The 24,028-nt window shown below is 43.4% G+C and overlaps 2 protein-coding genes across 5 annotated transcripts in view; one reads left to right on the top strand and one right to left on the bottom strand.

Moving 5' to 3' along the window:
* Positions 1 to 8,158, bottom strand: part of Coq9 (coenzyme Q9) — a 15,005-nt gene extending 6,847 nt beyond the window's left edge. The window contains exons 1-3 of the mRNA XM_005318225.4: positions 7,999 to 8,158; positions 6,321 to 6,489; positions 4,826 to 4,961 (exon numbers count right to left, since the gene is read on the bottom strand). Of these exons, the coding sequence (XP_005318282.1) occupies positions 4,826 to 4,961; positions 6,321 to 6,489; positions 7,999 to 8,074 (381 nt within the window). The 5' untranslated portion in view covers positions 8,075 to 8,158. The remainder of the gene's footprint in view (positions 1 to 4,825; positions 4,962 to 6,320; positions 6,490 to 7,998) is intronic.
* Ciapin1 (cytokine induced apoptosis inhibitor 1) lies at positions 8,121 to 24,028 on the top strand. Of its 4 annotated transcripts, none has more exons than XM_013366046.4 (9): positions 8,121 to 8,239; positions 13,489 to 13,671; positions 14,132 to 14,284; positions 15,542 to 15,618; positions 17,367 to 17,532; positions 19,206 to 19,279; positions 20,341 to 20,456; positions 22,867 to 22,948; positions 23,814 to 24,028. In XM_013366046.4, exons 2-9 carry the CDS (start codon positions 13,515 to 13,517, stop codon positions 23,922 to 23,924), a joined length of 936 nt encoding a protein of 311 aa, XP_013221500.1. In that variant the 5' UTR covers positions 8,121 to 8,239; positions 13,489 to 13,514; the 3' UTR covers positions 23,925 to 24,028. The 4 variants fall into 4 exon arrangements, with proteins under 4 accessions (XP_013221500.1, XP_005318281.1, XP_013221498.1 ...); XM_005318224.5 differs by having other exon boundaries at positions 8,143 to 8,239; positions 13,486 to 13,671; XM_013366044.4 differs by having other exon boundaries at positions 8,197 to 8,345.

Genomic DNA, 24,028 nt, shown 5'->3' with positions numbered 1-24,028 from the left:
GCGGGGTCCAGTCAGGCTCAAACTTCCACTCCACCCCTCTGCCGGGCCAAATGCTTTGCTACTTCCTCACCTTATCAACCCATCCCAGCTGGCTTCTGACCGGGGTCTTCACCCAGTGACAGCTGCCACTGAAGCAACCAAAGTTTTGTGGCTCAGTCTGTGGCTCTCGGGCTCTGCCTCCCACAGCCAGGACTCTAACCAGTACTTAAGCGGCTCGCTCTGTCCCACTCTCCTCTGTCATGTCAGATTTCCTTGAAGGTCTATGGTCCTCTCTCTCATCACATTACTCCCTTGCCTTGGGCAATCTCGTTCACTTGCACAATTTAATCATGACATACACATGCTGGCCATGCCTGAAGGCCCGCCTCTAGTCCAGCTAGCTCCTCCAGTGCCGGGGCTCCGTGCCTCCTCTAAGCAATTCAAAAGACAAAAGACCTGCCACACTTAGCACAGATCAAGACTGTATGGTCCTTCCTCAAACCTGGCCCTCTGCCAGTGGTTCTCCTCTCAGAAGCCATACCACCGTGTACCCATGCATGACAACACTGGTACCACCATCCTGTTGCTCCCTCCCATGTCCAGTCTACCACCACACCCACCCACTGGTCTCCCCTCCACTGCCAGTGCTCTAAACTGGGTCACTTCATCTCCTGTGGATGACTGGTTTCCGCCTCCAAGGACTGATTCTCTCCGCCTCCAATCCATTTCTACCCCGCGATGCTCTGAATTGCCAATGTGACCTCACATCTTCAACTGTTCTTAGAGTAAAAGCTCCTTAACAAGACCTCGCAGCCTTGCCTGACCTGGCCCCCACGGGCCTTCCTCAGTCCTACTCCTCCAGGCACCTCCTTTGCACGCTGGTTTCCTCTGGCCCTTCTACGGCAGCGTTCTTCTCCTTATGTTGCACATGTGGTTTCCCTATCTGGACTTAGCCATCCCCATCTCCCTCCAAAACCAGAGAAAGTCTACTTGTTTATCAACACAAAAGCCTTTCAGAGTCTTCAACTGCGTGTCCCAATAGCACCTCTTCTTGGCAGCACTTGTCATATTTCATAAGTCTACACTGTGTCTGTTTGCTTAATGTCAGAATTGGAAGCTCCACAGGCAGAAACTTTGTCCACTGTGCCCACTGTCATGTCCCTAATAGAGCCTAATGCACAGTACTTGCTCAATAATTAATGATTAATAAAGTTCTTTTTTTAAAATTGAAAGAATAGGCATTGAGCTGGGCACAGTGGCACATGCCTATGATCCCAGTGGCTCTGGAGGCTGAGGCAGGAGGATCTTGAGTTCAAAGCCAGCCTCAGCAACAGCAAGGCACTAAGCAACTCAGTGAGACCCTGTCTCTAAATAAAATACAAAATAATAGGGCTGGGGATGTGACTCAGCAGTTGAGTGCCCCTGAGTCCAACCTCCAGTACAACACAACAACAAAAAAGAACAGGCACTGAAATACTGAAAAGAGACTCTCTGGTGTGATCACAAGTGCTTTATTTTCAAATTCTTTTTTTTTATATATGTTTGTACTTTTCAAAGTTTTCACAATGAACTAATAACATGCTTCATAGAACTAGGGAAAAAAACCCAAAACCAAAATTGCCATACTTGATTCCAAATTATACTACAGAGCTATTGTAACAAAAATTGTTTGGTATTGGCATAAAACAGACACACAGACCAATGAGACAAAATAAAAGACACAGAGATAAGCCCGTATACCTACAGTCATCTGATCCTTGATTAAAGTGCCAAAATCATGTTGGAGGAAAGATAGCTTTTTAAACAAATGGTGCTGGGAAAACTGATTATCCATTCGTAGAAGAATAAGACTAGATCCTTATCTCTCACCCTACACAAAAGCCAACTCAAAATGGATCAAAGACCTAGGAATTAGTCCAGACACTGTGCAACTCCTAGAAGAAAACACAGGGTTCAAAGCTCCAAAATATAGGCACAGGCAATAGCTTTCTCAATAGGACTCCTAAAAGTAAGAATTAATAAATACGATGGCATCAAATTAAAAAGCTTCTGCACAGCAAAGGAAACAAGAATGTGAAGAAAGAATCTACAGAATGGGAGAAAATCTCTGCTAGTGACTCTTCAGACAGAGCATTAATATCCAGAATATATAAAGAATTCAAAAAACAGGGGCTAGGGCTGGGGCTCAGTGGTAGAGCACTTGCCTGGCATGTGTAAGGCACTGGGTTTGATTCTCAGCATCACATATACATAAATAAAATAAAGTCCATTGACAACTTTGAAAACATTTTTAAAAATTCAAAAAACAGGGCTGGGGATGTGGCTCAAGCGGTAGCGCGCTCGCCTGACATGCGAGCGGCCCGGGTTCGATCCTCAGCACCACATACCAACAAAGATGTTGTGTCCGCCGAGAACTAAACAATAAAACATTTAAAAAAAAAAAAAAATTCTCTCTCTCTCTCTCTCTCTCTCTTCTCTCACTCTCTCTTTAAAAAAAAAAAAATTCAAAAAACAACATCAAATAAATAATAAAAACAAAACAAATAACCCAATTAATAAATTGGCACGTAAACTTAGACACTTCTCAAACGAAGAACTATAGATAGCCAAAAATACATGAAAAAATGTTCAACATCATTAGCAATTAGGGAAATGCAAATCAAAGCTACACTGAGACTTCATCTCCAGTAAAAATGGCAGTCATCAAGAATACAAGCAATAATAAATGGTGAGGATATAGAGAAAAAGGAACCCTTTTACACTGGTGGGATTGTACATTGGTACAATGTACAATCTAGAAATCAGTATGGAGACTCCTTAAAAGACCACACAAGGAATCACCATATGACCCAGCTATACCACTCCTGGGTCTTTATCCTGAAGAATTAAAGTCAACACACTACAGTGATACATGCATGCCCATGTTTACAGCAGCATAATTCACAACAGCCAAACTATGGAACCAGCCTAGGTGTCCCTCAATGGATGAATTGGTAAAGAAAATGTGATACACACACACACAATGGGGTTTTATTCAGCCATAAGGAAGAATTAAATTATGTCATTTGCAGAAAATGGATGTAAGTTGGGAATATTATGTTAAGAGAAAGCCAAGGGTTGTACGTTTCCTCTCATATGAGGAATTTAGGAAAAAGGAAAAGAAAGATAAGTGTGGGGGTGTTTCTTGAAAATCAAAGGGAGACCAATAGAGTAGAGGAAAGGGGCCAGAGAGGGAGAGGAGGGGAAGGGAAAGGGGAAATCCTAGGGAATAACATTAGCCAAATTATATCACTGTATCATGTGCACGAATGGATATACAGCAATGAATCTAAACATTACATGTAATTTTTAAAATATTTTTTAGTTATACAAGGAACAATATCTTTATTTCATTAATTTATTTTTATGTGGTGTTGAGGATCCAACTCTGTGCCTCACAATGAGCATATGGTGGAATCTGAGTTTACAAATTCCACTTACATGATTTCTATTACCAAATGTTCTCTTCTGAGAGAGTGAAAGACAAGAAACAACAGATCTAAGTAAAGCAGCAAACTTGCCCATCATCCAAGAGGCCCTGCATAGGATAGTATCTGGCTTTGCTAGATGATTCTGCACACATGGCCTAAACTAAAAATAGACTACTAGAGGTAGTCTATTTCAATGCATGAGTAAATGCTGTTAGACCTACTGAAAGAAATCTGGTTTTCACAGTGGTTTCCTCCTGGGGGTTGACACCATATCTTATTAATTCTAAGATGCACATATATTTTCTATTAATAAAAAAAAATCAGTGTGAATCACAGAATTGATGATGTGTCAGTCAGCTTCCTGTTACTGTGACAAAATACCTGAGAATAACAACTTAAAGGAGGACAGGTTTATTTGGGCTCCTAGTTTCAAAGGTTTCCGTGCATGACTGGCTGGCCCCATGGCTTTTAGGCCTGTGGTAAGGCAGAAATATCATGGCCCAAGGGCACGGCAGAGGAAAGCTGCTCACCTCCTGGCAGCCAGGAAGCAGAGAGTGAGGAAGGCGTAGGGACAACATATTCTCTCAGTGACCCCTTCCTCCGATTAGGCCCCACCTCCACCAGTCTCCATTACCTCCCAACAGCCTGTTAATTATGAATTCATTGGTAAAACCAGCCTTCATGACCCAATCACTCCCCAAAAGCCCCCAACTCTGAACATTGCTGTACTGGGGATCAAGCCTTCAACACATAAGCCTTTGGGGGACACTCCAGATCTAAATTATAACTTTGTATCAGTTTAATAACAGCATTTTTATTTTTTATTGATACATTAAAAATGGTGCTTCTTACAAACAATGGCATCTTAGAATCAGTGAGATATGGTAATTTTGATCACAGATAATGCCTGCTTAGCCAGCTACCTTAGACCATAATGCCACGTATTATTTTTGTGATTGAATTCTGGGTGGAGGATTTCTTTTTTTTCCTTTTTGGTTCAATCCCTGGGGATTGAACCCAGGGGTTGTTTTACCACTGAGCTACAAAATCCCCAGCCCTTTTTATTTTTTATTTTGAGACAGGATCTCCCTATGTTGCTTGTAGCCTTGGTAAATTGCTGAGGCTAACATCAAACTTGCAATCCTCCTGCCTCAGCCTTCAGACTCAGGATTACAGGCATGTGCCCAGCCTGCTACTCTTTTTATAATTAAAAATAAAGCCGTATCCACCCTGTTGGGAAACAAACCCCAAAACCTAGACAGTCTTTACCTGTGAGAGGCTCCAAGTTGGGCTGGTAAAGGGCATGAAGCCCTCTGTCGACTCGAGGGACTCCTGGCTGATCTGGGTCAGGCTGCCCCGCCCCCACCTATACACACCTGGGCTCCTTCAGCAATAGCTTCTGCGGTCCACCCATGGGCAGGCACAAACTCCAGGGCTGCCGTCAGGATGCGGTCCTGCAATTGCTCCTCACTCTCATGGTCCTCCTCCTCCTCCCCGCTCTGGTCAGTGTACCTGAAATGTGGGAACAGAGCCCAGCACACTTTACCTCACTCTCTATCGCCTGGAGTGCAAAGTGGGCCTGACCAGAAGCCACAGGCTCTGGGTCTCCTCTAAGCACACGCTGGCAGGACATTTACTTCTGTTAGCATGAATGTCGCACTGCCAGCCCAGTAAAAGTCCCATCATCCTTCCCCGGCCACACAGCCAAAGAAAAGGGACCAAGTGAGTTGAGGTCTCGTGACATGAAGGCAATATTCCCACAGCACCCTGGGCTTCCCTGTTTCCGGCTCTCAGCACACTGAGCTCAGAGTTTTGTTCCCATTATTTGCAGCAGACTATAACTCCATGTCCCCAATAAGGGTAGGGACAATAGTGTATCATTCATAAGGCTGACACATGGTAGATTCTCAAAAAATATTTGTTAAATTGAAATGAAAAGATTTTCATTAGGAAACCAGAAAAAGATGAAGAAGAACACTCTAACTTCATATCGAGGAACATTCAATTTTCAGTGGTAGGATTAGGAAGAAAAATCAAATCTAGTGGAAAGGTAAATCATTATTATCTTTTTGAAAGGTAATTTGGCCCCACATATGTAAGAAGACTTAAATGTAAATCTCTTTTGACTCAGTGCTCCCATCTTTAAGGAAAGTTTACACAGTTTATCACATAATCTTTCATATAACCGAAGGAAACCTAAATAGTCATCAATTTAGGACAGGTTAAATAGATTTTGGCCCATTCCTTCCTGGAATGTTATACAATCACTAAAATAAACTGTGAGGGGTTATTAAAAGTGTACTGTTGAGCTGGGCATGGTGGCGCCCACCTGTAATCACAGCAGCTTGGGAGGCTGAGGCAAGAGGATTGTTGAGTTCAAAGCCAGCCTCAGCAATTTAGTGAGGTCCTAAGCAACTCAGCAAGACCCTGTCTCTAAATAAAATATTAAAAAAGGGCTGGGGATGTGACTCAGTGGTTAAGTGCCTCGGGATTCAATCCCCAGTACCAAAAAAAAAAAAAAAAAAAAGTTATTGCGGAGTGAAAAAACAGGTTCTGAATAGCATATAGAATGTAATCAATCATTTATTATATACACAGATTTATGAAACATGCTTAGAGAAATACCTGAAGGCAAAAATGTCAGCAGGGTTATCTCTGTGTGGGGTTTCAGATAATTTTTGCAAACTTCTCTGTACTGTTCAGATGTTTTAGACTGCACGGGTACCATCTTTATAAAAACAATAGGTTCTTTTCAAAGACAGCTGACAGAAGGTGAGGAGGGGAATGGACAGGAGCCTGAGCCAGGAAGGGACAGACAGAACCAAGCAGGCAAGGTAGCCACAGACAGGTGGACTGGGTTCTGGTGCCTACCTGGGAGGTATGCGGGGAGACTCTACATCGGGTTTTTGTGCTCCTGGTGGCTCAGAATGCTGCTGAGAAAAAGATGGGGGAGGCTGCTGCTTCTGCTCCTCGGAAGACCTGAACCTCAAAGCTGAAGCATGGAAGGCACGTGGCACCAGGAGTGTTCGGCAGCGGGACACTGAAACAGAAACAGGGCTGTCAGGATCTTGCATCAAAGAAGACCCTTTGAAACCTAGAGGTGCTAAAAGAATGGGGTTGAGGAAATATAGGGCAGAGACACCTTGACAACCAAGTGTTGGATCACACACAAAAATGGAACCTTGCGACATGTGTTGGCAAAAACAGTGAGCCAGGAGGAAAATCCTACCTGGCTTCTGGGCCTGTATCTGCATTTGTCAGCTGTGTGGTAAAAAGTTTCCTTTCTGCAAAGTTATTATTGATTAAAATCTGTCCCAAATCCTTTAATTAGTGTCTGGCTTTGTTTATCTTTGACAGATCTTTCGGTTGTTATTGCCTAGTATTATTACATTAGCAAATTCTATCAAGCCACTGGTGCATGGCACAAGTCCATAATTCTAGCCACTAAGGAGGCTGGGGCAAGAGGATTACCAGTTTGAGGCCAGCCTGGGAAAGAGAGACCAAAACCTCCCCCCCAAATCACTATTGTTTTGTTGATGGATACCTGGGATGATTCAAATTTTGACTGTTATGATTAAATGATTATGCATATACTTGTACAAACCTTTTTGTACACACATGCTTTCAATTCTTTTGGATAAATATCTTAAGGGATAGGTCATAGGCATTACTTTTACTAAACATATTACTAGAAATTTGTATAAAAATGACAAAAAGGCACTCATTAAAAAAATCTATAGAATTCGGGGAACAATGAATTCAAAAGACACAGAATCAGTATCTCTCCCTCATTCATTCATATATATATATATATATCACTATGTTAGTGGATAAACAGAAGTATCCATAAAACTTTGAAAAAGAGGAAGATCCCAAAATATGTCGGGAATTACTGCAGCTCATGAGAAAATTTTAAGTGAAATGCCAAAGAATATTTCATTAGCTATATATTTATGTTAATGGGTCAATGCATACTATGTTCTATTTGTGGCAAATGATATCAGTTTTCCATTTATGACAGTGATATAAAGTAAATGTCTATTTTTAGGATACTCAGATGTAGAAATAAAATACTGTGCACATAGCGGCAAAGGTGGTAAAGAGAATGTCACAGAATTAGTGAAGTGCTGGGGAAATGACTGACTTTTAGAAAACAACAGACTGGACGCTCTCGGTCCAACTGTCCCTCAAGTGATCCTGTCTTGGGACCAAAGGCAATGGACTTGGGAATGGGTCCGCGGCTGACAGTTCTGCAACAGACGAGCGGCGTGATCTGGACACACTCAACCCTCAGAGGCTCCGCCAACTCCGTGATATGGGAGTGACAGTCCCTGCCCCGCTGCTCGCGCCCCTAACAGCTGCAAACTGGAGACCGAAGCGGCCAAATGGACCGTTCCAGACTGAAAAGCCGGCGACTCCGCGCCGATGTCCTTCATCTCACCTTGCTCGCTGGCCGCCACGACGGCCTCTTCCGTCCCCCACCCAGGCCAAGCCGGCCTCAATCCCCATCCCAGTTCTTCCCCGCTCCCGGGCTCGGCCGCTCCCTCACCGGGCAGGCACCGCAGCTGTAGGAACCTCCAGCCTGCCTTGCCCAGCACACCCGACGCTGCCGCCGCCGCCGCCATCTTGGGAGCGGGCACGCAGGCCGACGACTTGACGTAAAGGGAAACGCCGGGTCGGCTGCGCAGCCGCTCTGCCCTTTTGACACCGCGGAGCCTCCCCCTCTCGCGAGAGGCACGAGACCCGGAGCCGGCGAGCGCGGAGAGCCCTGGAGCCAGCCCTAGCTGTAGGTGAGCGCACTTGGAGCAACCTGAACGCCCGACATTCTCCAACGGCCTCTCCCGCCACCTCCATGACCCACATCCTCCCATTTCCTATTTCCAGCCTCGTGCCTAGGTAGGAATGTAGCCAAGGCCGCCCCGTGGAGAACCCCGGCGGCGGCGGGCTTATGCTTTGGGAAGCAAGGGGCCGAGCCCGAGCCCGGTCCCGGACCTACTTGCTTGGGCTCCTGACGCTGTGGCTCCCTGTCCTTCCTGGGTTGTCTCGTTTGTCGCTCAGCCGCCCCTGAGCACTGATCGCTGAGGTGGGAAGGACCTGAGCTCGGGCGGGGAGACGGAGTCTGAGACCCGGTTCTACCTCTTAGCCAACTGTTGTGACCTTGCGTCGCAGTTCTCCGAAGTTTGCGTCTCTGAAGGTGCCAGGCAGCGGAGCACGAAAGCTTGGGGCTCCATAAGCCAACAGATGAAATTTGAACCTGTGATTTGTCTGAACCTCCCAAGATATTGAGTCTTCCTCAGACTTGCCAGTTAGGACGAATCTTCTAGGATGCTTGTTAAAACGAACACCCCAGTCTTGGTCCTCGAGAGTTGTTATGGTGTGTAGGCGGCAGTCTTGCTTTACCAAGTGCCGAGGGTGGCTTGCAGGATCTGCAAGTTTGGGAGAAGTTGATTGTGTTGCTTCTGGAATTACTAACTGGCCAGGCAATGGCCTGATGGCTCCAGGAGGTCACAGTGTTGTCATTAAAAAATGTAAATGCAGAGCACCTCAGTGGGGAATCTTAAGGGTAGGCTAATAGGAAGAAGTAAATGATTTTTGGTTAGGGATAATTATGTAAATTTTGTGTTTGCAGATTAGGTCTCATCTTTTTTTTTTTTTTTTTATCTGCTTAAATTGTGTTTTGCACGGCCCTTGGCACAGGCCTGTAATCCCAGCGACTGGGGAGGGTGATGCAGAAAATCTCAAGTTCCATACCAGCCTCAGCAATTTAGCAAGGCCTTCTATCAACATAAAAATTAAAGGATTCCGGGTGTAGCAAAGGGCCACTGGGTTCAATCCGAAGTACCCCCCAAATTTAAAAAGTTGTATGTACACCCCTAGCAACTAGTTTTTTTCAAAATATCTTGCTCTCCCCTGCATGGGTGATGGGGGAAGGGGATGAGACCCCTGGGCCAAAATTCTACAAATTTTAGATCCATATCTCTAAATTTAGGTAAAGGAATACTGATCTCTCTCTGAGGCTTTTTTTCTTTTTGTTTATATTTTGTTCTGTGGGTCCCACTATGCTGCCCAGATTGGTCTAGAACTAATAGAGCAAGTGATCCTGTTTACCTCAGTCTCCAGGTGGATGGGACTGTAGGCCTGTGCTCTGCTGGGCTTTGTTTTCTTTATTTCCTTCTTTTTTTGGCTTCATTTATTTATTTATGCGTGCTAGGGATTGAACCCAGGGGTGTTTAAGCTGAGCCACATCCCCAGCCCTTTTTTAATATTTTATTTTTGAGATCAGGTCTCACTGAATTGCTCAGGGCTTCACCAAGTTGTTGAGGCTGGTTTTGAGCTTGAGATTTCTCCTCCCTAGCCTCTGAGATTACAGGCATGTTATCCTTCTTAAGAGGGTCCAAATGCCTCAAGATTTGGATAGCGTAAAAATGAGCAAGTTTGTTATTCTCAGAAGTCTGCTTTTATTTCCTGCCATTTTAGTAAAGCCCTGGATATATGTGTCAGCAGTCATTTGGAGAGGTATCTAATAAGCAAGGTCAATGATGTGACGATGACTTCTATTCCACTTCTTTAGTTATGAAATGGGCCCTGAGTCAGCTCCTAAGTATGTTGACTGAATTTTTTTCCCTTTTTTTTTTTTTTACATATATAAAGATAAGTTCACAACAGCAACACAAAGCAGATGAGGAAAAGTATCACACTTCTGGTTTTTAGATATATAAAAGAACACAGTCTCCTATTTTATGCAGAAAACACCAACTGAAAGTAGGATCTATGCCTCTTTGTTAATATTTAGTAAATGCATTTTATGATCTCCCTTTTGCTGTAAGATTGTTTTGGGAGATATGGAAAGCAAGATATTTACATTTTTCTAACTTACTGACAGTCCCACAAGGATACTAAGATGTCATGAAGTGTAACTCTCATACTAACCATGAAAAATAAGCTTCACATAGTTCCCTGAGGAGTCCTAGCAAGCATGGCCAAGGAGGAAGAAAAAGGTTTTATAGGACTATCTAAAGCAAAGGCAAATGAACTAGCCACAGGAGTGGGAGCCTAATGTACTTAGAACTTTTTTCTTTTTCTTTTCTTTTTTTTTTTTTTGGTACCAGGGATTGAACCCAGGTACCACTGAGCCACATTCCCAGCCCTTTTTTAATATTTTATTTAGAGACAGAGTCTTGCTGAGTTGCTTAGGGCCTCGCTAAGTTTTTGAGGCTGACTTTGAACTTGTGATCCTTCTCCCTCAGCCTCTTGAGCCACTGTGATTACAGGCGTGCAGTGCCCAGCTTAGAACATTGTTTTATTGAACTCTGTATACCAGACCCTAGTGAGAACTTTACATATTGTTTCCTTATTTCTCATAGCAGCCTTGCAAAATAGAAGTTACTGTTCTTTATTGATGAGAGATAAACTCAGGAAGGCTAGTAACTTACCCATGGCCATGTACCTGATAAGACCCAGTGTAGATAGAACCCCAGGTCCTTTCTTTCTTTCTTTTTTTTTTTTTTTCTTTGTGGTGCTGGGGATCCAACCCAGGATCTTGTGCGCATGCAAAGCAAGCATTCTACCAACTGAGCTACATCCCCAGCCCATATTTCTTATAACTTAACTGCCCAGCAATTTTATTCTTGTCTTCTCTGACTGGCTCTTTTTTTGTCTTGTCTTGGTTTTTGCCAGTAATCAAAATCTGGGCCTTGCACATGCTAGAGCTGAGCTTCATTCCCAACCACTCCCAACCACTCTCCCTTGCTGGTTCCTTTGTTGTTGTTACTGAGAATTGAACCTAGGAGTACTTAACCACTGAGCTACATCCCTAGCCCTTGCCTCCCAAGTGGCTGGGATTACAGGCGTGTGCCACCATGCCCAGCCCCTGGCTGGTTCTTAAGTGTGAAACTGATCCCAAGTTACCATAAAGATTTTGCAAGAACTCTTCTTCAACATCATGTGACAATTAAAAGCTTAAACGTTTTAGTTCTCTCTGGTATTCTTTTTGGGGATTTAAAAGCTGAAATTAAATGACTAAGGAATCCTGCCTGTCTTGACACCTGGCATCCTTTTACTGACTGGGGTTTATAATCAGATCGGGATAACAAAGGGTTGGTGTTCACATGAAAACAACATAAAAGGCACAATAGAGAGAAAACGCAAACTTTTGGAATGGTGGAGCCAGATTATGAAGGGCCTGAATCCAGCAGGCTAAGCAGTGTTGACTTTGCTCTAGAAATTAAAACCTTTAGTAACTCATTTCTGAAATGAGTAATAACATCAAAGCTCTATAGTGTTTAGGGAGGGACTCTGGTTAACATGATTTGTAGACACTGTTGGGTTTTTTATGCCTTTTTTTTTTTTCTTGGTACTGGGGATTGAACCCAGGGGTGTTTTATCGTTCCTGGTCCTTTTTTATTTCTTATTTTAAGATGAATTCTGACTACATCACACAGGCTGACCTTGAACTTGTGTGCTCAGCCTCCAGAGTTACTGGGATTATGGGTTTGTGCCATTGTGCTTGGCTAGGAGACTATCATTTGAAGTACACATTTTTAAAGAAGGAATAGTGTAGTGGACAGGGCTTAAATTCAGCCCCAGAATGTTCGTGGTGACATAATTGACTCTGAGTCAACCACTTCTGCAGAAGCCAGAAGTGTTCCACCTAAGATTAATCAATGCTTGACCTTCTACTACCTATTCTGTTTCATTTATTTGAGATATTTTAAGTCAAATTTAGTGGCATTAATGTTTAAGTAAGGAGGAGCTGAGCAGCAACTCAGCCCTTGACCTATTTTCATTGTAAACACTGTATATACTTATCTGCATATCAAATGGAGGAGAAAGTTGACCCTTGGAGAGAAATTTCCACAGTTAAAGTACAGGAAATTCCAGCCCTTTCTTTATCCACCTAATGCTTACTGGTTGTGTGAATTGTACATAGTTACCTGCCTCAGTTCCCTCTCTCTAAAATGATAGCAGTATTGTAACAGTGGTCCAGTTTATGCTTTGAATATAACCCTGCTGCTCTGCCACTGCAGCTTATTTTTAAAAATGGACGTGTTACTTTCTCTTCCTCTTTCCCTGCTCCTCCCTAATCTCAGGGGAAATAGGATTATTTTTCTTCCCCCATCCCAGACAGTTACCTGTCCTTGAGCACACTCTCACCATAGGAATGAAGAAATCCAGACTTTGGGGATGGTACCAGAAGACCTCAGAAATGACTGTCTCCCAAATTAACAAGTGAATTACACTCCAGACAGAGAACACTGGCACGTAGCCTTTGAGTCACCTCTTTAAAAGCCCCCGTTCCTGCTGATGGGCAGAATCACAGCTTCTGGGTCAGGAGTCCCTGTGTTTCTCCTTTGCTGGCAAAGCAGTAAACATTCTTTTTCCTTTTTCTCAAAACCATGTCCTCGTTATTGAATTGGCATCAGGGGCAAGGACTGAGCTTTCGGCAACAGTAGCAGTTTAAGTCTGTTCTGAGGTCAGCTAGATAATATATGTAGTGTTTTGAATAGTCTGGCAAGATTAAATGTTAAAGACATAGTTGATACCATTGATTTTATAGATATAAATTAATTGAATTTTTATACTTTGATGAAAAGGAAAATATCAATATTTAATTTGTAAAATTTAGTGTATTCTCTTTTTTAGAAATAGTAAGCTGTGGTTGAGTTATATCTCCATTTATTTGCCTTCCTTGCTGAGTCACACTTCTGCCTAATTAATGCCCTTTGTGTTTTATAGTCTCTTCTTGCTGAGTTATCTCAAAAAAGAAAAATCTTCCTGCTGCCAACTTCTTACTCGAATCTAATCCCCTTTTCTTGACTCTGCCACATCAGGGTTCCCACCTTCTGCCTTGTTGGAGAGTATAGGGATTAGGAAGCCTTGAGACCATGGGTTCATTTATTCAACTCCAGAGTCTACAATAAGCTTTCTGATGATATCAGAGGTCCTGGGTGGGAGGTTGGAGTAGGTTGCCATTCTAACTGCATCTGGGTTAAATTGCACTGCTGTCTCTGCTCAGTCCTGATTCTCTCTTGGTCAGTAGCTTTTAGGTCTGTCAACACTGGAAGAATGGCCGATTTTGGGATCTCAGCTGGCCAGGCTGTGGCAGTGGTCTGGGATAAGTCATCCCCTGTGGAGGCTCTGAAAGATCTGGTGGATAAACTTCAAGTGTTAACTGGTGACAAAGGCCAAGTGTCGGTGGAGAACATGAGCCAGCTGTTGCAGTGTAAGTATGTAGCCTGCTGACTTCAGGACTTCCGGGAGTTTCCACGGGAGTGCTGCATGTCTGCAGTTCTGTGACATCCAAGTTTTTTTATGGGGTAGTACATGAAAGTAGTGGCCAATCACCTTGTTGTTTTTCACTTGAGATATGTAGTGGCCTTAGGAGTATAGTTGATTTTTATGTGTTCTTCTTCCTTAGTAGCTGTTTCACTTTTTTGTTTTTGTTTTTTTTTTTTAACTTTTTACTTTCTGAGCACATGAAAGAATATGAAATTACTGAGTCTGGAGTAGAGCAGGCAGAGCCTCATGCCTGCTTTGCTAGTGGTGGTGGTTTAATTGTGCTCACTAGACAGGTAGGGTTTCCCTGGCCTGGGCAGGAGGCGGAGCTTCTGTGGGGGCTTGGGAGGGGTTGGGAGGCTGCTTCAGGGTCTCAGGTGAGGGCTGACTATCTTCCTTCTTTTCAGCTGCCCACAAGGAATCCAGCTTTGACGTAATCTTGTCAGGTGTAGTCCCAGGAAGTGTGACTCTGCACAGTGCCGAGGTTTTGGCTGAGATGGCCCGGATTCTTAAGCCTGGGGGATGTCTTTTCCTGAAAGAACCAGTAGAGACAGCTGTAGGTAAGGAAATCTTCACTTGAAAAACTAGAGTCGCGGGTTGATGGGCATGCTTGCTATGTCTTTCTGAATAGAAGATGCCATTTTGGAGATCAGTATTCCTGTCGCACAGCCTCTCGTCAGGGATAAATTATTGATAAAGACTGAGGAAATAGATCAAAGAAATTCCAAACTTTGGCTGACCCAGTTGGTAATAAAACAGAAGGAAACTTAACTACCACCTACAAATGGATGGGTCATTCAGCAAGTGAAAGGTCAAACTTTGGTATGTCTGTAGTGTGGAAAAGAGCACAATAAAAAGGAGTTGACTGATCTGTGTGTCAGGTATGTGGCTCAAGAGAAGTGTGCAGAGAGGAAAAGTCAGTCTCAAAAGTCTGTATTTCTATTAATATTCTTGAAATAGCAAATTATAACACAGAGAGCACATCTCAAGGGAGAAAGTGCATGTGGTTTCCTGTGGGTAAGGAAGGATTTCTTCATATTTTGAGAAATATTAGCGTACACGAGATGAGGTAAAGGGGTCCACAAACCTCCCTGAACATTTTTCCCCCTAGGAAAATTAAACCCAGGGCCTTGCACTTGCTAGGCAAGCATTCCACAACTGAGCCACATCCCCAGCCCAAATTTAATATATTTTATTATATTTTTATTGTTGTTGTTATTTCAAAATATAAAGTTATTAAAATAACAACTGGAAGTCTGAGAGTGGTGAGGTAGATTTAAGTCATGTGAAATTAATGGCAGTGTCCAAGAAATAAAAACCTCCTTTTTGCTCAGGGGCATAGCTGTCAGAGACCTTTAATTATGTATCTGAGTTTTTAGCATTTTCCCCTGGTCTTTCAATCAAAATGTGAGGATTTACTTACTCAAATGAAATAATAGAAATGAAAGGATTTTGAAATGTATAAAAGAATCCATTACTTTTATGGAACTAGCAGACATTCTTTGCTGGATGACTAAATATAGTGTTTCTGACAGAACTTTACAGAGAGAATACTTCTATTTCTCTGCACTTTACAGTTTATAACATTCATTGTCCAACATCCCCTGAAGGGAGGTGTTCTAAGAAACAGGTAATAAGACACAATCACAAGAGCATAGGTAAGAGCACTTTGAAAACCACAGGAGTTTTCAAATTAAAATGCTGTTACTGCACTCTGTACACCTTGGACTCTGGGGCTGGGCCTGCTGACTTGCATAGGGAGAGCCTCTAGTATTTTTCCTGTTCTGACCTATTAACTGGGGATTTCCTCTTGGCAGATAAAGATAGCAAAGTGAAGACAGCGTCTAAACTGTGTTCAACTCTCACTCTCTCTGGTCTTGTGGAAGTAAAAGAGGTATGCATTGTGTAGACAACCTTATTTGCTATGAATTTAAACCTTGGGTGGCCACATTGAGCCTGCTTGTTAGAATAATCAGGGGGAGGGGAGGGGTCAGTATTGCAGGGAACGAGGAAAGAGACTCAGCAGGACCCATGGAGACCACTTGTTCTGGTCGCCCAGGAACTATTTGGTGGTGGTAGCAGTGTGGTGAGGAGAGAAGGTGCCCTGCTGCCTCGGATCCATCTGTCAGTGGACCCAAATCCTAGGCCTGGGTGAAACGCTGTCTTCTAGACAGCCTGCCACCACTCTGTCAGGCTGGTAAGAGTTGAGGGAATATCATGTTTGAGACCACTCAGCAGAGATGTTCCTGTGCAGCAGGGGTGTTTATATTTCCGCGCTCCTCTCTGATGCCAACATTGTCTTGGGTGTGGGAGAGGTAAATGTTATCCTGTGCTAGTTTATAGCTGATTTCTTATAGGCCTTAGATTGTTTATGCCATCCTTGCTTATTTTTCCTTTTAAGATTTTCCGTGTTTGATTTTAAAATAATGAATGTTCATAAAGATTCAGTTTATACTGAAAAATATAGAATTTGAAAGTGAAATACCAGTCATTGCTCACACTCCCTCCTCAGAGGAAGCATTTTGTGCATCTGTTCAGAATTTCTCTTTTGTACTTACTATCATATGCATAAACTTCTTTTTTATGTAAATGATGTATGTCAGTGTAGTTTAGTCACTATATTTTTCCTATCTTTAAATGTGTTTGATACTTATTCACCTTAGTATGTTTTCCCTTATTTTTGTGAATGATGTAACAGTACTCCATGCCACAGATGGACTATGATTTAACCATTCAAAAATTAGTGGACCTAAAGCTGGCACCCTGGCCCATTTTTTCCTACCTTTACAATCTGCTCTACTTCTCAAGGAATATAGAAAGGATTCCTTTCCTCTTTTCTTCTTTTTTTTTTTAATATTTTTTTTTAGTTGTAGATGGACACAATATCTTTATTTAGTTAGTTTTATGTGTTGCTGAGGATCGAACCCAGTGCCTCACATGTGTGAGGCAGGCGCTCTACCACTGAGCTACAGCCCCAGCCCTCCCCTTTCTCTTTTAGGATATAAATTTCTACTATCTTCACTGTGAATAGGCTTCTCTGTTATTCAGCAGGACCGTGTCTAATTCATCTTTTTTTTTTTTAATTTTTATTTTTTATTGGTTGTTCAAAACATTACAAAGCTCTTGATAATTCATCTTTGTAATCATAATTATTAAACACAAAGACTAGCATAATGCCTTGAACCTAATTTTCATAAGTATTTTAAAACTTTCCAAAGGTAGACTCTCAAAGCAAATATGCCAACAAAACTATAGTTTAGGGTTCTGATCAGTGAACCTGAATGTGTCATGAAAAGTGACATTAGGCTAGGCATAGTGGGCCATGCCTGTAATCCCCACCACTCAAGAGGCTGAGGCAGGAGGATCACAAGTTCTAGGTAAGCCGCATCAGCTTATTGAGGCCCTAAGCAACTTAGACCAAGTCTCAAAATAAAAAATAAGTAAAAAGGTCTGGGAATGTGGCTCAGTGGTTAAAAGCCTCTGGATTCAGTTCTTAGTACCAAAAAAAAAAAAAAATTGATGTTCCCTTCTGCTATTATATACTTAATACACAGGATGAGTGTTTAACCCTGTGTGGATGAACATAGTAAAACGTTTGATAGAAAGTGTGTGGACTAATCCCTTTGATATCTTGAATTCCAGCTGCAGCGGGAGTCCTTGAGCCCTGAGGAGAAGCAGTCTATCCAGGAACATCTGGGCTGCAACAGTGAGAGCCTGCTCTCTGTTCAGATCACAGGCAAAAAACCAAACTTTGAAGTGGGTTCTTCCAGTCAGCTTAAACTTTCTACCACCAAAAAGTCTCCTTTGGGTAAGTCTGGCCTGGGGACATTCTCCTGTGTAACTGGGCCAGGGAAACATGTTAGAAATTGGGTGAGCGATCTAAATATTTCTAGAAGATTATTCCTTTAATTTCTGTCATTTCCAGAGCACAGAATGCTCAAATATTTCTATTCTGGGTGTATCAGGATACAGACCTGATATAATACATAAGTATTGTCTAGCTCAGCCCCTTCTGCACAGAGGTATTGAGGCTTCCTCATTCTGGAGGCTGGAGTCACATAGCTCGTCAGTGAAGTCTTTGTAGGCCCCAGAGATATGGGGTATGCTATTTCTCCTCATGGCAATAGCAATAGAGATATGATACCCAGTTTCTGTTCCCATAGCTTTTTTGTATGCCTATTAAGTCAGCTTTTCTAACTTTGAGGGTCCTATAATATCTTTTTTTTTTCTTTTTTTTGGTGCTGGGGATTGAACCCAGGGGTGCTTCACCACTGAGCTACAATCTCAGCCCTTTTTTTATTTTGAAAGAGGCTCTAAGTTGCTGAGTGTTTTGCCAAATTGCTGAGGCTGGCCTTAAATTTGTAATCTTCCTGCCTCAGCTTCCCAAGTTGCTGGCATGTGTCACCATACCCAGCCCTTTCATTATTTTCAATGTCTGAGTTTCTGTCCCAGCTATAAGAAATACAAAATTTGATCGGTATTTACTGGCACATCCGTGTAGCACGCTTTTGACTGTCTAGTCTAAATCTTAGGAAATCCTTTGGAATCTGACTTTTGGATTCATAGTTCTAATGGGTGGGCACAATTAGACGATGGAAAGTCTGAGCACCTTGTTGTAACATTTCAATCCCTGGGGAGTGCGCTTGCCCTAAAAGCCTTTCTGAGATTTTCCCCCACTCAGTCCCAGGCCTTAGCCCTCTCAGCCCTTCCTTGCCTTCTTCTGACCTAGACAGAGAATCAGCAGGTGTGAGGGGTGTCTGCCAACTGTGATACCTTGCCACCAATAGCTCTAGTGCATATTTTCTTAAATAGCAGGTTTAGGTGAGGTTAGGTTTTGCTATTTATGAAGTCTGACAGATTTCTCATTTAATTCTCAAAATAGGTGGAGGAAACTCGGTTTAGCTCCATGTTATAGGGGTGGGAACCAAGATAAAAAGGAGAAGCAATGTATATGTATTTGTGACCTCATATAGCAGGCCTAAGTCTAAATCTGTTCTCATAAGTATAAAATTAGGATGACAAAAACCTCATAAGGTTGTGAGCAAAATTGAGTTGATGTATATAAAGTGTTGTTGTAGTGTCTGGAACAAAGGACGTGCTAAACATATGGCTTCCAAGGTCATGCCTCTTGTCAAGCTGGACCCAAACTCAGCTCTTCTCAGAAGAGTTCAGTAGTTCTCTACAGAGTCCATAGAAAGCACTTGAGTGGCCAGGTGCAGTGGCACATGTCTGTAATCCCAGTGACTTAGGAGCCTGAGGCAGGTGGAGCACAAGTTGAAGGCCAGTCTTAGCAACTTAGTGAGGCCCTGTCTCTAAATAAAATACAAAATAGGGCTGGGTATGTGGCTCAGTGGTCAAGTGCTCCTGAGTTCAATCCCTGGTCCCCTGCCCCCGTCCTCACCCAAAAAAAGGAAGTGCTTACATCTACAAGTAGTTTATTGCTGCTTATGGAACTCTTTTTCTTTTATTGGTTGGATTCAGTGAAACCTGCTGTGGACCCTGCCACTGCCAAGCTCTGGACCCTCTCAGCCAATGACATGGAGGACGAGACCATGGTGAGTTGGCACTATGGTCACTTGGCCTCCTCCTTCCAGGCACCACTTTGGGTGTAAACAATTATAGTTTGGAGTGACCATTCTGGACCTGTAGGTATGAACGTGTTTAAAATCCAGCATCGTGGTTGTGCCTGTCACTGGAGTCTTTGATTTCAAGGGCACTCCCTGTTGGTGGCATTTTAAATTATTTTTTTTACTATCTCTTTTCCCCACAGATTTTCTTATTCTCATTTATGTGATACACTTATGTGAACATGTATAAACCAAAAAAAGAGTTTGTGAGCTAAAATGTTTTTATTGACCCTTTTGGACAAGTCACTGTATATTCACTGTCTTAAAAGCAATACCTTAAGCTGGCTTTGCTGCTGCATGTCTGTAATCCCAGCTACTCAGGAGGTTAGGCAGGAGGCTGCAAGACCAGCCTCAACAACTTGAGATCATATCTCAAAATCAAAAGGACAAAGGAGATAGCTCAGTGGTAGAGCACCCCTGGGCTCAGTCCCCAGTACCAAAAAAAATAACACCAAAAACAGTCCTTGCAAACGTTGATCAGCTCTGTCTATAATAAAATTCTTTATTTCTGTGCTTCTATGATTAAAGTTAAATTAATGGATAGCATGGGTCCTAGTTCACACCTTCATAGAACTTACAGACCCACTGTATGCTTGTTTACAAAGAGTTACACAATACATGTGTAATCATTTGACTTTGGACTTATGTGGAAAATATTTTACTCCCTTTTTCCCGTGGCTCTTCCTACACTGGACTAAGGGTAACCCTTCTCTCTGCCCTGCCTGCTTCCACCCTTCCTACAAGTGCACGTATTCTCTACACATTGCTGGTAGTGTTGCAGGAATTTCTCATGTAATTAGTTCCCAATTCCCTTACATCCTGGTGCATTTTTGTGAACAGTTGGCCTCTTGAGTGTGTGGTCTGGTTGAGCATGACAACCAACCCGAGGACAGGGTGAACAGTGCACATTTGCTCTCACAGCCTGTGATCACTTCAGCTTTTTATTAGAGAGACCATGTCGGTATCACTAATTGCTTTGAACATTCCAGGATCTCATTGACTCAGATGAGCTACTGGATCCAGAAGATTTGAAAAAACCAGATCCTGCTTCCCTACGGGCTGCTTCTTGTGGAGAAAGAAAAAAGAGGAAGGCTTGTAAGAACTGGTAAGTGCTAGAATAAGTTGTCACAGTGTCATACTGTTTAAAACATGCTTACTGTGAAATGCATATTGTATAAGGCATGTATTAAATAGGTGCATTTTAAAGAATAATGAACACCCATGTATTGATCACCCAGTTTAAGGAAGAGAAATGTTTACTGTTACCTTAGCTGCATCTTCTTTCCCACAAGAGGTTACTATTCTCCTGAGTTTGTATTAATCATTTCTACTTTTTAATTAGGGCATAATTAATTGTATAGAACAATGGGTTTCATTGTGGCATATGTGCATATAACACTTTGATCATATTTACCCATCTGGTTTTTGGTTTTGTTGTTGTTTTGTAGTTGTAGATGGGTGGCGTGCCTTTATTTGTTTCATTTTTATGTGGTGCTAAGGATCGAACCCAGTGCCTCACACATGCTAGGCAAATGCTTTGCCACTGAGCCATAACCCCAGCCCCCCCCGCATGTGGGGTTTTTGATATTTGACCGCCTATGTGTGAATCTCCATGTGATATTGTTGTAAAGAACTGAGTAGAAAGCCCACTCTGACTGTAAAGGACAGGTCAGTATTGAGCATGACATGGAGGCCCCCGGAAAGGTCAACTGAACAGCGTCTTGGGTCATGGATTATTTGGTGTCAGCCTCTTTAAAAATCTGGAAGAGCCCCTCTGGAAGTGAGGAAGAGTCCTGAGAGAATTGAAGGGAACCGAGGCCGCAGTGTGGTGAGCCTTGGGCAGGGTTCAGGAGGCGCAGATAATAATGGGGGTGGGGAGGCTGCTGCGAGCTTGCTGCAGCCCACGCTCTACTTTCCGGAGTGGATCAAAGCAGAGGTGAGTGTCCTCAGTGGTTCCGGGCCTCAGAGTGTGTGTGTGGCAGGGTGGGAGGGAGTTCAATGTTACCAGCCCATGTTTGAAGTAAGCCAGGGACAGAAATCCAGCTGGCCTGCCTGGCCTCAGATTCACATAAAGCTGTGATGGTAGCAGGGAGCATGGGGACGGCAGCCTTCGGCGTGTCTGTCTTCACGTGACTGTCACAGAGCTGACATCCTGGCCTCCCACTTCACTGTCCTGAGGAGTCCCTCCTGCTCCTGTCTTTCCTCTTTTTTGTTTTGTTTTGTGTGTGTGTGTGTGTGTGTGTGCGCGCGCGTGCACGTATGTGTCAGTGGAGTGAATTCTTCTGTAGTACTTTTTGAAATCCTACTTAGAAGGTAAATTTTGCTTATGACTTTGTATGTATGAAAATGTCTTTTTCCTACTCTTGGATGAGTGGTAATTTGGGTATAGAAATGTGGGCTGAAAATTATTTTCTTATTTAGTTTTGTTGTTTTCTTTCTTCAGATGATTCTGATAAAATATCCCTGGGTTTTTCATGGTTAAGAGTGACAGGCAAGGGGGCTGGGTTTGTGGCTCAGCGGTTGAGCACTTGCCTTGCATGCGTGGGGCACTGGGTTTGAACATCAGCACCATGTAAAAAGATAAATAAATATTGTGTCCATTTACAACTAAAAAAATATTTTGAAAAAAATGGTGGGCAAAAGCTAGCTGGCTGCTCTGAGCCTGTAGGTGGATTTTGTATATATTGTAGTTGGTACAGTGTCTTTATTTATTTATTTCTTTGTGGTGCTGAGGATTGAACCCAGTACTGCACACGTGCCAGGCAAGTGCTCTACCACTCAGCCCCAGCCCCTGTAGGTGAATTTTATGAAGGGAAGCCAGGCAGGCCTTTGGGGAACAATCCAAACTCTTTATCTTTGAACCTTTCCCCTTTTAACCTCTCAGGAGGATCTTCTTGGCACCACCCCCCACCCCCACCCCTGGCTCTGATGAGCAGTGCCAGATCTGCCACGGCAGTGCCCTCTTCCTCTCTGCTTTGGTTTCCAGCTGCATCACAGTTGTCTCCTTTCCAGTTTTCTGTCGTGTGGCTCTAGTCTTTGCCAAATTTTGGTGGGGTCGGAAGGAGGGTGAAACTGGGGTACCTGCTTCAGTGCATCTTCTGAACCTGCAAGCCTTGGTGTTGGTGTTTTACAAGTGAATAGAACGGTGGTGAAAGTCTTGGACTGTTGGCTGCAGGCTTTTTGAATTGTCAGTGATGTTTTGCTTTAAGTGTGCAAGTTGCTGTCACTTAAGAGTGAAGTAGAACTCCAGACTTTTCCCCTCTTGGATCTGCTTTGCACTGTGATGGGCAGGCTGAGCAGTGGCGCCCTCTGCAGCAGGTGCTCCCCAGCACACCCCACCCACCTCCTGCTTCCCAGTAGCCCCCTGCCTGTGGCTGCTGTCTGCCTGACCTTGCAGGCATTTGAGTTGAAACCCTGGTAATGAGGAAAGTCTTTGAGCACATTTTGGTACTGTTGTGGATTTGGACTTCCTGGATGGTGGCATATCTCATTCATCAGCAACTGTTTTCCCCTAGCACCTGTGGCCTTGCAGAAGAACTAGAAAAAGAGAAGTTACAGGAACAGAAGAATGCCCAGCCCAAGTCAGCCTGTGGAAACGTAAATATCGGGATCCTTACTCAGCATTTGCAAAACCCCCAGTGGTATCAGGCATCACCCTAAACTATGCACAGACTGGCTCCACCTCTAAAGGATCACCTGTCAAGTGCTCTAGTACTGGGCCAGCATGGAAAGACGTGCGTGTTGGGTGGTTGTGGGAAGAGGCTATCTCCCTACATGCTCACACATGGGGAGGACTCTGGTCACTTCTTACTTGGCATCCTTAGTTCTATTTACTTATTTATTTAAATTTGAGATAAGATCTTACTAAGTTGCTGGGGCTGACCTCTAATTTTTGATCTTTCTGCCTCAGCTTCCCAAGTCACTGGGGTTATAGGTGTACACCTCCAGGCCTGGTTTGGCCCCTTTCTTTCTACAAGTCCACCCAGAGTGTGTCTTGATGTTGTTCAGCCCTAAGGCTGAGCTTGGCTAAGACTTGAACAGCTTAGATCATAGACATGTGACTGGGCCTGGTGGCACACACCTGTAATCCCAGCGACTAAGGAGGCTGAGGTAGGAGAATCGTAAATTCAGAGCCAACCTCAGCAACTTAGAGTGTCCCTAAACAATTTAGCAAGATCCTCTCTCAAAATAAAAAATAAAAATGTCGGGGATATGGTTCAGTGGTTGAGCACCCCTGTGTTCAATCCTAGTACAAAAAAAAAAAAAAAAAAACTATAGCCATGACCTGTGAAAGGGTACTTAACTTAGCTATTATTTTTCATGCAACTAGAGATCTTAAAAATTACTAGTATTTGGGTCCCAGTGGGACCTGCAAATGCACCCAGTCCCTCCTCCTGGCCCGCATCTCTGGGTGAGCTGGCTCTTGGGTTCCCCTGCGTGATTGCCGGTTCTCTCCTGACAGTGCTACCTGGGCGATGCTTTCCGCTGTGCCAACTGCCCCTACCTTGGGATGCCAGCCTTCAAACCTGGCGAGAAGGTGCTGCTGAGCGATGGCAATCTTCACGATGCCTAGGAGGACCCATGGGACACATCTGCTCCTCCACCACCTCCTGTCCCTCAGATCCCACCACTGTGGCTCCTCCCACCTCCTTGGACTCTCTGGCTCTCCGTTGGAAA

Source organism: Ictidomys tridecemlineatus, chromosome 15 (assembly GCF_052094955.1).
Source record: "Ictidomys tridecemlineatus isolate mIctTri1 chromosome 15, mIctTri1.hap1, whole genome shotgun sequence".
Taxonomy (NCBI): Eukaryota; Metazoa; Chordata; class Mammalia; order Rodentia; family Sciuridae; genus Ictidomys; species Ictidomys tridecemlineatus.
This window is presented reverse-complemented; position numbering and strand designations above follow the sequence as displayed.